This window comes from Dermacentor variabilis, chromosome 10, assembly GCF_050947875.1.
Source record: "Dermacentor variabilis isolate Ectoservices chromosome 10, ASM5094787v1, whole genome shotgun sequence".
Lineage (NCBI taxonomy): Eukaryota > Metazoa > Arthropoda > Arachnida > Ixodida > Ixodidae > Dermacentor > Dermacentor variabilis.
In genome coordinates, this window is record NC_134577.1 from 121,976,262 (window position 1) to 121,991,766 (window position 15,505).

Here is a 15,505-nt window from a genome sequence, read left to right on the forward strand (position 1 = left end):
AATTTGGTAGCTTTTATACGCTCGTTGAATGCGTGTGTGGTGTTGCTGTAAGTAGGGACCAAATAATTCAGCAGGTTCAAAAAACCAGGCTGAGAAATCTGTCAAGGAATGTTTCGTATCCTTTTGAAATAATTTCACCCCACAGTGTAGTATCGTAAAGTTCTAGATGTCAATACAATAAGCATAAACAAGCTCTAAAAATCAGATACTATTTCATGATAAATTTGTGAAATTTAGCAGGTGTGCATGTGCTACCCATCATTCCCTTGGCAGATGAAGAATCACAATGTTGGGGTTATGCTGTATATCAGCGTTTGGACGAGCAAGCAAAAACGAAGAGAGCAAAGTGGTGCACGACCAAGGACTCTGAGCTCGTGACCACGCAACCTGCCTTGCAGTGTTCTAAAATGCAATAAAAGACATTTTGCAATACTGGCCACGAGGGAATGAGACCCTGCGAAGCAAGTTTCCCTTGAAGACGATGCCTAAAGGCAAGATGCCAGAATTTGTGCCCGGCACCAGCTAGTCGTCATGGGTAGAGTGCCTGCAGTTCTACTATGAAGCCAACCACGTCGTTGAATCTTCGAAGATGCTGAGGGCCAGGTTGCACCACGGAAACCATCTGAGGTGAATTTGGTGGACATCAAGTTCATGAGACAGGCACTTCGATCCCTGGCTTTCCGAATTACTTGGATGATATTGCTCTCAGAAATGAGATCAGCTTGCTAATGAATCCGTCAAAGACTATGTGACAGCTCTGCGAACTTTTGCAAGATAGACTCCGCGACAGTGGGTCCTAATACGTTGGGCGGAAGTACAGTCTCAAGCAGGGAGTACAAGGCTTCCCTTGGAAGTAGGATGTTTATTTGTTCAAGATCCTCACAGGCTCTAAAATGAAGTATTGCTTGAAGGGTGTTACAACAAGATTAAGCAGTGAAAAGGAGCAAGGAAGCTTGTTTCATATAAATTCACCATTATGGAAATGGGAGCTATACAATAGCTAGCCATTGGGTTGACAACACGTGCTTTCGGGATATATGTATTTTTCTTATGCTCATGTCCCATAAAGGCTTTTCCTGACTTTAAAAAAAAAAAAAAAATCCGTAAAGCATGCGTTCTCAACCCAATGGCAAAACCCTAACATACGGCAAACAATATACAAAGCTAGTTAATTGAAAATATTGTCCTAAGTCCTCGCGCACGACGTATTATGAAGCTGAAAATATTTATATAAAATCTATCGACATGGCCACGTCATCTCGTCATCGCTGCTTCCAGCGACACATCGTTGGGCCCGCCGATGCGTTGTAGACTCGACGTCACTGTGTCCGACGTTCAGTCCACGGTTAGCCTGGTCAGGGGGTCAAGAGGGTGGAGTGACCTAGGCGCCTAGATCGGCCGGTCAACTCTGCAAGTTGCGGATCGTAGCCGCAGGGAATCCAGGAAGCTACACCGTCAGCCTGTAGCTGCGGCTTCCGGTGGGAGGTCCACTCAGCTCGCGGGTTGTGGCCACGGCAGCTGAAGAACTGCTTCCACTGGGCTGCCGCCATCTCCGCGATCCACCTGTCCTGTTCAGCCTCCAGCCCCTTCTCCTTGCCTTCATCCCAAAGCCTAGCTGGGCAGCTCTCTTCGACTATGTGTCCCTTCTCCCATTGGCCACATAGCTGCACGTGCACTTTTGCGCTTCTTCTTCTGCTTTCATATTGTATTCTTTTTAGTCGTACGCTCCTATTTTCTATCTTATTGTTTCTTTATTTCTGCCACCAACTCCTCGTGTCTTATTGTTTTCTTATCTTCTGCTTTTTCTTCTTTCTTTCTTCCTTTATTGCCTCATGACAGTAGTACAGTCTATCATCGTTACAACAAATCTACATACAACAAACTTTTAGATATAACGGACCATATTTCAGCCTTAGTTTGTTTTGCCTATTTTATTAATGCAACGAAGTTTGCTCTTAACAGACCTCGCTACAACGGACTATCGGCTCCAACGGATGAAATTAGCAGCAATTCTTTTCAAAATCGGGCGTATAAGACATACTTTTACCGTGTCGACACAGGCTGACAACTGACTCGTGAGGGTCAGCCAAAGATCATGGCTCAATATTGCGTGTGAGGGAGGAAGGCAGGGCGAAAATGCACCGTTTTCTTTCGCACGTAGCATGGGGGAGGGAGGGGGGGAGAGAGAGAGGTGGGTTCTACGGTGGCTACTGCTTACGGCGTGGCCGCCATACCTTGAAAGCGATCCGATCTGCAATGTGGACAAAGTGCTCACTCGCGTGGGTGCTGTATCTTGGAAGCAATCTGCAATGTGGATAAAGTGCGCACCCATGCGGGCCTCATATTCAAAGCAATCCGCGATGTGGACAAAGCGCATCCAGTTATAGTAGCTTCATATGCGCTATGCTTTCAATGTTTTGTTCGCATTAAAAGCGAGAGACAGCATGAAGGTCAATTTACTCGCTGCTGCTGTAAGGCTTATCTTGCTTAATTTGCTATCGCAATTGATGCTTCGCCTTTCAGGCGAAACTGACTTGTTTGTTTGTTTTTTACTTTGGACGCTCATCACTTACTCTTTGCAACAAAGTTGTTAGACGTCGCAACGAAAGTTTTGGAAGTGAGGATACAGTGAAACCTCATTAAACCGTAGTTGGCTGGAGCTCAGAAAAAGCACAGTAGAACCTCTTTAATTCGAATGATAAAAAATATGACGAAAAACGAGAAATAAACGTACGAAATGTGGCTGTATTAACACTGCAACTTTATTTCGCCTGAAAAACGGTCACATGAAGTACCGTATTTTCACTATTGTAAGGTGACTCGAATGTAAGTTGACACTCCGCCCCCTCCCCCCCCCCCCCCATATCATGTGACAGGAAAAAAAAAAAAAAAAAAGGGAGAGCATACTTGAGAGCGCATTCGATAATGAAAATTTCTTAGTAGCCGACATGGTCACTGGACTACTCAGCTTCACTAGTGCTGCCATCCTCATCGTTGCTACGGTCCCACAGCGTGTCGTCGTCCCGCGAAATTTCACATTTGGCAAACGACCGCACCACGACATCAAGCGCCACCATTCTGAGGGTGCCGCCGTGAATGGAACAGCGGCACTTCCATCAACTATCGACACCCCCTCATGAGTGTTGTGTGCACTGCAAAACTCTCAAAAATGTTGAAAAATCCTTCTGAAAAGCGAACAAACACGCAGGATAGCGAAAAGCTACGGGTAAAGCCATAGAGCAAACATAAAATTCAAACTACGTTGTAGCTCCCGTTGGTCTTGCTTTTTTGGCGGTGCCATGTTTTGGTTTCGATTGTAAGTCGACCCCTCCACTTCAGATTTTCAAATTTTAAAAAAGTGGTCGACTTACAATCGTGTAAATACGGTAGTCATTGATGCGTGACTGCTTGGCGCAGTAGTTAGCCGCACCGTTGGCTGCGTCCTCCAGTCTGCTTACAGTGCGCAGCAATTCACTGTTACCGCCGCGGATCAGGGAGGCACGGAAAAATCACGGAGGCCATGGTTTAAACTGACGTATTATCCGGATATGGGCATGCTGGCTGTTCAAATTATCCGGCAAAATTTGCATGCAAACTGTTGGGACTGCCGAAAACCTTCGAATTACGCAGGATTTCGAATAAGGCGAGTTTGAATTAACGAGGTTTTACTTATGTACTAAATGGTAGTACTGCTTAACCGATGCGCAAGATCGCCCACTTACCTGTCAAAAACGGAACTACGAGAGAGTGCGATGAAAAGGCAGAAATTATGCAGTATTTATTCACTTCACACGACAAAAGCATGTTATTTTCATCTGATGCTTTTGTGGGCTAGCAGCGATGACGACGGCCTTAAACTCACTCAAGCTACGAGCCAGCTTTTTCGCCAGCCCCCTCTTCTCGGTAAACACTAGCATGAGGCTGACGTAACGCACAACATGTGCCACTGCCGAGCCTGAATCACCCCTGCTGTTGCTTTCCGTGTCGTCCTCACCACTGTCGTTAGGCAACACTTCGGCAATAACAGAGCCAACGATGGCGAAAAGTTGAACCTCACAGCCGACATATTTTCACAGTCGTAGCAGCATTGCCTACCAACTTCTTTGCGTTTCCCAATGCCACACACCATAGTCAATGGTAGATCCCTCTCGCGTGCCAGCACAGACTTCTTCGTGCCACGTTCTACAACACGAACAATGTCCAGTTTTTCTTCTATGCTGAGCATCCGGTTTCTGTCCTAGCTTGCCCGAAACCACAACAGGGCCACAATGCTCCGACTCTGGGGCACGGCACCAAAGTGATGTTGATGTTGATACGGCTTCACCGTTCCAAGCACCCTCTGCGCTTACGCTTGGAGGCCATTAAAATCTATGAGGCTCGTTGTTCTGTCGGGCCGAAGTACCGCCATGATTTTGTGACGAAAAGTGGAAACACTATGTGTTAGCCGATTCATATGCAATAAGCTGGTATGGTTTATGCGGATACAAAACGCATTATGTTATATGGCCACTGGGTCGATAATTTCACTTTACTACTTTTAAAACGAAACTACTGTTTAAGCGGATACAGTTTAACAAGGTTTTATTGTATTACAGACTTTGGATAAAGTGGACGTTTTTTCGTCAGATCATCAGGGTTCATTGTAACGAGAGTCGACTGCAGTTGAAGAATGCGGCAAGAGGTCTTTTGTAACGATGACCCAGGATGGTAGGTGGCACAGGCGCCACAAGGATCATATATACGTTGATTGAAAATGCAGTTCATGAATCAGCCTATTATTCTTGTCTAGGGAATGACTCGCTCGAAGACATCCGTTTCACTACTACAAGACCCCTACTCAGTACAGGTGCCGAGCGTCCAACAGAAGATGCACCCACGGCTTTTGACTTGTCTCCCAAAGCATACGCAGATTTGCGCACTGAAACTGGGACACCCAAAAGAAAGCAGCAATCAGAACAGTCGCAATCCGCTTCAGACTGTATACCATGCAGTCACTATGGTCGTGTTCTGAAGGCACCAGAGTGATTACACATTTGAAGATGTCAACATAAAATTGACTGAGATGTGTTAAGGGTTCACTAGAGGGGGGAAGTATTAAGGAAGTATTATAACTGTAATATATCGGCAAAATTTGGCAACCGAAATGATTTGGGCGACTACCTGTTTTCGAAGGTCTTTGAAAAACTTTTGCACTTGCGTTTATCCAAATTCATTAACAAGTATGAACTGCTTACTGCATATCAATATGGCTTCACCAAAAATAAATCAACTGAACTGGCACTTCTTGCACAGAAAGAATTTATACTTGAACAGTTTGAAAAAAAGTGTATGGCACTTGGCGTATTTGTCGATTTTTCAAAGACTTTCCACTTCGTGGATCGTAACATATTATTGCAAAAATTACATGAATATGGAGTTCGCGGTAAGGCTTTGCAACTAATACGGTTGTATTTATCCCAGAGAAAGCAAGCGGTTCAGCTAACTAGTTCCTTTTCTGCAATTAAATCTATCCAAACTGGTGTGCCACAAGGTAGCATACTAGGACCTCTCCTCTTTAATTTGTACCTCAACGAGATTGTAAACATAAATCCTGATGTAAGATTTATTATTTATGCAGATGACGCTACTATGTTCTTTTCAGGAAAGAATATCTCTGAAATGATATCCGCATGTTGCAAAACCTTGACCGCACTAGGAAAATGGGCAATATCAAACTCTATGCATATAAATGAACAGAAAACTAAAGCAGTCATTTTCCGACCAATTAACAAAATCATTCTGCCATACCAACCCATAGTATTGAACTTCCGCAACACAGATATTGTAGAGAGTTTCAAATGTCTGGGCGTAATTTTCTCTTGCCATATGTTCTGGGACGATCGTATAAACTAACAACAAAGATAGCCCCAATCACCGGTATGATAGGCCGATTAAAACATCAGCGATAACCACGAACTAAATTGCTTCTTTATAACTCCCCCTTTTTTCTCACTTCTTTATAACTCCTTTTTTTTTTCACCTCAACTACTGCCAACTCATATGGGGAACCTCAGCACCCTCTAGCCTGCAACACATTCATCTTTTGCAGAAGAAATACCTTCGTCATCTTTATAGTGCACCTTAACGATCCCACGCAGCTCAACTTTCTCACAATTCCAGAATAATTAGTATACACAGCTTATATAAGTACCGACTGAGCGTGACGTTTAAAACAGAAATAAGACATAGCCTCAATAGTTTACAATTTCTTGCAAATTTGCAAAACAAATAGCATACTACCCAACCAGATATGGAGAAAGCTGGTTAGCAAATACTCCTCGTCTTACTACCGGACAACAGCATTTATCCTACAGGTTACCCTCTCTTTTGAACGCCTACAAATTAGATAGCTTTGATTTATTTTTTTGTTTTTACCAGAATCTTCGCCTTATGCTTGATTCTGGATACTTCCTTTCGTAGTGACTTCATGTTATTCTATGGTTTGTATTGTAATTAGAATCTGTTTCTGTTCAACTGTTACCCTGTGCTTGCCAAAATAAACAGACCAGGGGTTGTGGGCTCATCAAGCTGCCTGCGAGCAGCTTTTTTCCCTCTGCCCTCCCTTCTAACATGTAAAAGATGGCAAAAGAAACATTATCATTATTATTATCATATCAACGTTTGGATGAGCGAGCGAAGACGAAGAGAGCGAAGTGGCACGACCAAAGACTCTTAGTCGATGACCATGCAGCCTGCCTTGCAGCATTCTAAAACGCAATAAAAGGCATATTACAATAGATTATCTCTAGTAATCTTTAAGAAAAACTCTATGGTAGACATGGTCTATAGTCGTCACTCCAGAAGACAACCAAGGCACTATTGAAGTTTTGAGTTTGAGTAGCCTATTGGACTATGATTCTCCCAGGTGTTCCCGACCTCCTCTATATTTTTTTTCTTGCGCGTTTGCTTTATTTCTCTGGTATTCTTTCCATTGTACTTATTCCCCTCACCCTTCCCTCTGTGTATGATAGCAAACCAGAAGCTCCTCTTCCAGTTAATCTCCCTGCTTATCCCATCTCATTTCTCTCTCTCTGGTTAGAGGAAAGGTGGTCTCCTTGCCATGCGCACAGCACCATAATATCTGGCACATGCAACTTAGTTATGTGTTTTACGCGCTCCACTTGTTCACTAAAAATGCTCGAACCTGTTCAGAACCACCCACCAGTGACAAACACATTGAAAGGAAAGACAGCTACACCTGCAGCAGCAATGTGGAGCCCGGGCACGGCGACCCTGGCCTCTTTAGCCGCGAGTGCACTGTGGGCGGCGCTGCCCTCGTCCTTTGCGTTGTCCTCAATGCCGAGGCTTCTTATCTTGCCAGTGATCAGGGAGACGTCGTGCTTTGGCTGTGAGGATTGCTCGGTGAGCTCCAAGTACAGCTCACCACCTGCCGATGGGAAGGAAAGACAAGAGATGTGGTTGCCATGCATATACAGTGGACATTTGGTGACACGATTCTGATATGGATTCGTAAAGCTGCTCTGCTACTGTGCATCGTCTTACAGCAGCAAAGAGACACTGAATAGTGACACATGCTGGGTAATGGGTGAAGCCACTGAAGCACAAATAAGACAAACACGAAGGGCAAAAGACCAGACACAATGACCGCTATCCATTCAAAAACATCAGGAAGGTGGCAGGCAGGCACAACATAGCTGTGGTTCTTTTAGGTGCCATAAAAACTCACTGTCATGTGAAAACAGAAAGCATGGATGCCAGAAGAAGCAAGCCAGGTCAAATGGGAAATGCACACCAGGCATAGTTTACTTCATACCATTGTTTACTTACTTATTTATTTACTTATTTATTTATTTATTCATTTATTTATACATACTTTCAAGGCTCTAAGGCACTACAAAAAGGAGTGGTACATAACAAAGCAAAGTAATATACAGACAATGGTATAAAGGAAAACGTTAAGCGATAGCGTGGTAGACTGCTGTTTTGAATGAAGATGTATCTGTGATCTGAATGATGGAAGCAGGCAGGTGGCTCCAGTTGACACTTGTGCGGGATAAAAAAGAATCATGATACTTGTTCGTTCAGCAGGATGGGACGGCAACTTTATATCTGTGGTCAGAACGGGATGAAACGTAGAAAGGTGGGGTGATAAGTTGATTCTTAAGCACGTGGTTAGAGTGATAAACCTTGTTGAATAGGCAAAGGCGAGCACATTTGCGATGTAATGAAAGATCTGGCAGATTGAGGGTTCTTTTCATATATGTTACACTGGAATGGCGGGAATAGTTAGATAAAATAAAGTGAACTGCTTCATTTTGTATTGCTTCAAGGTTTATGGTTAGTGATGCTTGGTTGTTATCCCAAATGGCAGGTGCGTATTCTAGTTTTTAGCGAACTAGAGTTTGGTAGAGTGTCAATTTTACCGAAGTAGAACGGTAGAAAAGTTACAATGAAGGTATCCTAACATGCAATGAGCATTAGCAGTAATATAATTAGTATGCATATCCCATGAGAGATCATTAGTTATGTGAAAGCCAAGATATTTGTGAAGGTAACGAATGCTAATAAAGTGTCATTAAGTACATATCTGCACTGATTGCCATTGCTGGCTGTACGTGATATGCGCATTGATTTGCACTTGCTAGCATTAAGTTTCACGAGCCATTTATTAGACCAGAGTGATACATTGTAAAGATCTCCTTGCAGTTTATCTTGATCATCAGGGTTAGTGACCGTTCAGTATATTACACCATCGTCTGCACACAGATTAATTGATGATGACGTTACACAGTTAGGGAGATCATTAATATAAATCAAGAAAAGTAAAGGCCCCAAGACGTAGCCTTGTGGCACTCCGGATGTAACTGTTGACAAAGCAAATGAATAGTTATTGGTTGTGACATATTGAGTTTGATTAGAAAAAAACTCCTTAATCCAAGACAACATATTTGGGTCAATGTTAAGCTTATTAAGTTTACGGATAAGTAGGGTATGACATACGGTGTCGAAAGCTTCGGCAAAATCTAAAAAAATACAGTCAATATTGAATCCCAGATCTAAAGCGGCGAACAAATCGTTAGTTAAATAAAGCAGTTCAGTATCGCATGAAAAAGTTTTTCTAAAACCATGTTGAGATGGATGGAAGAACGAGTTGCTTTCCAGAAAATCGATGAGGTGAGAATATATTATGTGTTCTAAGAGTTTGCATGGAAAGCTAGTTAATGAGATGGGTCGGTAGTTCTCGGGACAATCTGCATTACCTGATTTATGGACTGGAACCGTCCTTGCCATTTTCCAGTCCGTAAGCGATGAGTACTGTACTGACTGAGTAAACAGTTTAGATAGAATAACAGGATGAAAATAATGCCGTACATTTTAACATTTTTGAATTAATAAGCTCAGGACCTGCAGAAGATGAGATCTTCTGATTATCAATCAAACGGTTAATACCAACTCAATCAAGTAATATGGGATCCATAGCACAAAACAAAGAATGAGGAATATTCGGTAAATCGGCAAGGTTATTATCACAAAAAAAAAAAAAAATAAGGTAGACACTTCATTTAACACAGTGCAACACTGGTTTTCGTCAACATCACTGCCATCAACATGAAATAAATGAATAGAGTCAGCTTTCTTGTTGTGAAAAATGCTCCGGAATTTACGTGGGTTCATTAGTAAGAGGGATGGCAGTGTGACATTAAAATAGGTTTTTTTAGCATTGCTAGCAGCATAAATGCACTAGGCTTCTACACGATGGTAAGCATCCCAGCGATTGGCAATATTGGTATGTTTGGCACGACGGAAAATATGTTTCTTTTTTTTGCATAGTCGCTTAAGGAAATTGTTGAATCAAGGTGAGTGTGAGTTATAAGAAATTTGCTTTTGAGGTGTATACCGGTTAATCAAGTGGAGCAATTTATTTTTGTAGAGCTACCAGTTTTCTTCGAGAGAGCGTTCATCAAATTTATTAAGGTAGTCACTGGTAAACATTTCCAGCTGACCAGTAATTGAGGGTATGTCAGCACGGTTATAGTCAACAATAATTTTAGATTGCCTCTTGGAAGATACATGCATTTTCAACGTGAAATTAATTATCAAGTGATCACTTACGCCCTGGAGTAAATCAGTTTAGAAACAAAGTAAGCCACAGTGGTGCAAATAAGGTCCAGGATGTTAGATGATGTAGAAGTTGTATGAGTGGGTTCATGTATGTACTAACTGTGACAAGTTAAAGTCTGAACAGATATTCAGAAATTGTGCATCCTCGGATGAGCTTTTTGCCAGGGCACGGAACACAAAATCACTTCTCCACAAAATACTAGGAAAATTAAAGTCCCCCAGAATAAACAAAGGTGACGTAGGGTACTGAACAGTTAGATTGCTTAGAACATCATGTAAATCATCGCAGAAAGATTTTGGTGCTGTTGGGGGTCTATAGCAAACGTGGGTGGGCCTACATAGGTCAAATTAGATGGTGTGTTAATCGCCAACATGATCGCCATGTGTATTATTCTGTACATTTTCTTTTCTCGTCTTCTAGGGGACTGTAACAGATAAGTTGTCAATGTACTGCCCATGGGGACCGGTCTTCTGTTCTTTGTGCTTGTTTTATTTGTGCTACAATGGCTTCACCAAGCCCCAGCAAACTTGCCCAAGAACAACTTACCATGAGTTACCCTTTTAGGTTGTGTCTGGTTAACCGCCTAGAGACCTTCCAAAAATATTGTGATTAGCTTTTTGAGTGAAGCTGTTAGTAGTGCCTGTGACACGTCTTTCACTGGCTGTGTTGTAATGCTGCTTTATGTTAAACAAGCATGAACTAGCCTGACAACATGTCCTCCTCATGTCAGTTTTATGCAATGAGACATCTCATTCGCAGAGAAAATCTTGATTGAACAGGCTTCACATTTTTTGTGTGAATTAAATGGCCCGTTATGACTGAGTTTGTTCTTCTGTGCAATGCACCACTGTGGTTTGGGTGACATACTAAACTCACCCTGACAATGATCGAGAAGGCCTCCCTAGACAGGGTTTTACAAGTTCCAGTGTACAACCAACATTTCCGAAGGGACCTGGAGCAGGATCCACTTTTGTGGCCTCTATAGAGAGATGTCTGATTCACTGACAGCTTTAAAAATTTACCTTGCAATTGACACAGGCTCATCGACAGGCTAGTATACCCTAAAGACTGCACTTTTTAATTTCTTTTGTTTGCTAATGCATTCGGGATTCATGCTTTCCTGACAATTACTCCCGGAAACTTTGGTGCTGCAATCATTCAACACATTGCGGTAACTCAGTGGCTGTGGCATTACGCTGGTGAGCTTGAGGTAACAGGTTAGATTCCTGCTTGTGGTGGCTGAATTTCAATGCAAAAAATGCTTGTGCATTGGGCGCCTGTTAAATAACTTGAAAAGCGTTACGTTTTGGGCGAGTTGGCTGAACATGGTTCTTATTAAACTCTTGCGTGCACAAAGACAGGATGTCGAACGAATAATGTCCTGTCTTTGTGCGCACAAAAGTTTAATAAAAACCAAACAACCCCAGGTGGTCAAAATTAATTCACAGTCTCCCACTACGGTGTACCTCACAATCAGATCATGGTTTTGGCATGCAGAGCCCCAGAATTAAATTTTTGTGACCATTCAGTTACCATAAAAATGATAAGTTTGTCCCATGTGGATTCAGACATTCTTGTGGTATTTATAGCTTTGTAAATTTCTAAGAAATCATAGTTTTCTAATCACTTTCTAATCGCAAATCTTTGTGCAGATGCATAAACATGCAAATTGTTGTATTTATAGTGCAATATCTTATTGAAAATGATCAGTCTGCAAAATAACAAAGCTGTTTGAAGCCAGGAAAAAGTTTAGGCAAATCCCCGCATTGTACCCCTCACTCCCATGGCGGCTGAATCACCATAGCTGCAGTTCCCATGGACGCTGTGCTAGATTTCACTCTAGTAAATATAGCATGATGCTTTATGGCGGCCACATCTGCATGGTTCTATGAGTACCAAGACTGCCCGTGTGACAGTGACGTTACGGTGGCCACTTTTTGGCTAGTTCTGCTGTGCTATCCAACTGCACAAGTCATGTTAGGTGTACTGGCCTCCTAGACTCACCAGCGTAGCCTGCTGCACAGGCGCTGCCCTAATGTTGTGATAGTAACCTAAAGCAGAAGACCGTGCAACCATAGCACCAAAAAACCTGAACAACTACTTGCCTGGCAGGATGTCATTGAAGGATGCTGAAAACACTTGGCTCCACTCCCTCGAAGGGTTCAGAGCTAGTTCCAGCTCAAAGGGAGTCATGATGGGCCGGAAGAACTCTTTGGAGTCGAGCAGTGTGTTCTCGGGACAAGCAACTAGCACATACACGTCAACCTCCTGAAAATTGGCGAGCTTGGCTACATTCAGCTTGCCTGTGACGAGAGTGTAGGGCTTCTTTCCTGCATTCCGGATCAGCTTCTTCAGGTGGCCTATTGCTGAGAGGTAGTTCTGAACTCCCAGGGTGCCCACGAGAATTCCCACAATGTTGGCATCTTTCGCCTTCTCGATGAGGTAGTAACGACGCATGAGCTGTTGGTTGACTGCCAGGCTCTCCTGACGAGTCTTCCGAGTGCTTGGGTTGTACGAGTAGCACGCACAATTATTAAACGTGAAAACAATGTTTGTCAGTGTCCGGTTCTCGGGTCCAATGAACAGTACAGAGTAGTCGGAAAGGCTGGTGTCTTCTGCAAGATGAATTCTCCGTGAGCATTTGGTTATGCCCTTTATCCCTCTGCGGTCGTCCTTCAATTCCTGCTGCATAGACGGTATGACCAGTTCAGAGCAGATGGCATTTCTGAACAGGGCCGAGATCTTGGTAAAGATGTCACCTGCAGTAAAGCACAAAAGGCATGCTGGCAAAGGGAGGAACAACAAGTGTGTGCACGATGCCTCTGTTATTCAAATTTTCAGCTGAATAAAACAACAAAAGGTTTCAATGTAGCGGCTGCAATTCTGTCTATCTAGGAAGAGTGTGACCAGCATAGTAAGAGACACAAATCTATGTCTGTCTCCTTCAGGTGCAAATTGTTTCTGTACATTGAAAATTTATCTTCACAAAAGTTCTTGCATGTTCAGAACGATGAGAAGTGTACAGCTGCAAAACTAATTAAGAATTTGAACTCTTCAGTGAGTTCTGTCACATTTAGAGAATGTGGACTCCATGAGAGAACTTGCTACAGGAGCATCAGATATGAGATCATCAACTATTTCATGTCTAGCACACTTGGAAACTACCATGTCAAAAATATGCCTGATAGTGAAAACATTGTGAAGCACAGTGAAAAAGAATGAATGAGGTGGACCCGCCACGTGATGACATGCTGAGAGTGAGCACCCAACTGCCTAACCTCCAACACATGTCGCTAAAATGATTTACCCATACTGCTTAAACTTGTAGCACAGGTCAAATCAGAAGCGTTTCAAGATGCATGCAACATGTTTTAAGTATTATTATTTTTATCAGCGCTTTGATTTTGTTGCACTATCTTGGTGTGCGCAATTAAGCACACCGCACCTGAAGAGGACGTCTGCATGTGTGATGCACTAATAATAATAATAATATTTATTGCCACCAAAAATGCGAAACACAAATGGGCCGCTTTAAGCCTCAGTTGGCTTGTAGGACCATGCTTATGAATATGATACACATGGCAATAAAAGAAACATTAAAAAAACTACACGAATTTATGAGACATGTAGAATAAAGAAATAAAATGAATGACAAAAAAAATGGAAAAGAACAAGGTAACATTTGGTTATTCTACTTAAAGGAAGTTGAAGAAAATATTATGATGCAAAAATGTTCTGGTGGTTAATTTCACCATAGCTGCTTTAATAATTCTATCAGCGAGCTTTTCGATGTCACGTTAAAAATTTCATCTGGTAATTTGTTAAAGATGTCTGGCACATATGCACAGCACCTGGCCTCACCATACCTTGTGGCTGAATGGGGAACTACATAACGGACGTGCTTCCTAAGTTCTCCTGTGGTGGCACTTTTACGTTTGAATGCGAAATTCTAAAAATGTTTGATGACAACTGTTTCTATAAGCAATGAATGAAAATTCAGTAGACCAAGTTTACAGAAGATATTTGCAGCTGTTACTATTGGGGAATTGTAGGCAACATTTTTAAAAGCATTTTTTATAATCCTGTCTACCCTGCATCTCCAATGATCCGAACAGAAGCCGAAGACTTTAATGCCGTATCTCAACCCACTGTAACCCAGTGCATGTATAATAATATTTTTTATGGACAAGGGTGCAAAACTTCTGATATTAAACAACAGCCAAGCTACTGACCTCACTTTAGAACAAATAAGTGATAAGTGATGTTGCCACGACAAGGTACTATCGAAAGAGATTCCAAGATATTTCACACAATCCACGTATGGAATAGGCGCACATTTACAAGAAACACAGTCTGACTCATGTAAGTAGAGAGGCATGTTAATTACTGGGATGTGAAGGAACGAGCGAGCTGACAACATTCTTCGGCGTAAGCTGCCGCTCTAGAAACAGTCATATACTCCAAAGAATCTGGCCGGTATGGTAGAATTTTGTCCATAGTGCATGAAGGTTCGTGTCCATAAAGGAAAGGGGAGAACCCAGTGGTGGTTTGCGTGGTGGTATTGTAAGCGTAGGTGACGAAAGGTAGAATGCAATCCCAATTCGAGTGGTCAGATGAAGCACACATGGCCAACATGTCGCCAAGGGTGCGGTTGAAACGTTCTGTCATACCATTAATCTGAGGATGATATGCTGTGGTAGTGCAGTGAATGATGCGACGCTCCGTTAGCAATGCTGAAAGGACATCGGAGAGGAAAATGCGACTGTGGTCGCTCAGTAATTTTCAAGGTGCTCCACGGCGTAAAATCAGGTTTTGAAGGATAAAACTAGCGACGTCTTTTGCTGTGGCAGATGCTAGGGCTGAAGTTTCAGCGTACCACGTGAGGTGGTCGACAGCAACAAATATAACCTAGCGGTTGCCGCTTGGAGTGTTGGGAAGCGGACCGCATAGGTCAATGCCGACGCGGTCGAACGCGCACGCGGGGCATGGTAAAGGTTGCAAGGGGCCAGTGGCATGTTGAGGTGGCGTCTTGCGTCGTTGGCATATGTGGCATGACCGGACATACTGGCGAACGAAACGGTACATACCGCACCAGTAGTACCGAAGCTGGAGGCGAGCGTATGTCTTTAATACACCAGCGTGGCTGCATTGTGGGTCGTCGTGGAACGTGGCGCAGGTGTCAGAGCGGAGGTGTCGGGGTATAACAAGCAACCACTTGCGGCCACTCGAATTGTAGTTGCGGCGGTACAACAGGTTATCCCGAATAATGAAATCCGCGGCTTGACGTTGGAGCATCCAAGAGATCAGTGCTAGCGACTGGCTAGACAGGAAGTCAATAAGCAAAGAGATTCATGGGTCTTTGCGCTGCTCTGATGGCATGTC

The 15,505-nt window shown here is 43.0% G+C and overlaps 1 protein-coding gene across 2 annotated transcripts in view; it reads right to left on the reverse strand.

Annotated features, from left to right (window-relative positions):
• Positions 1-15,505, reverse strand: part of Dph2 (Diphthamide biosynthesis 2) — a 67,953-nt gene that overhangs the window by 21,137 nt on the left and 31,311 nt on the right. For both annotated transcript variants that reach the window (XM_075673361.1, XM_075673362.1), the window contains exons 4-5: positions 12,229-12,882; positions 7,238-7,426 (exon numbers count right to left, since the gene is read on the reverse strand). In XM_075673361.1, coding sequence (XP_075529476.1) covers positions 7,238-7,426; positions 12,229-12,882 — 843 coding nt within the window. The remainder of the gene's footprint in view (positions 1-7,237; positions 7,427-12,228; positions 12,883-15,505) is intronic.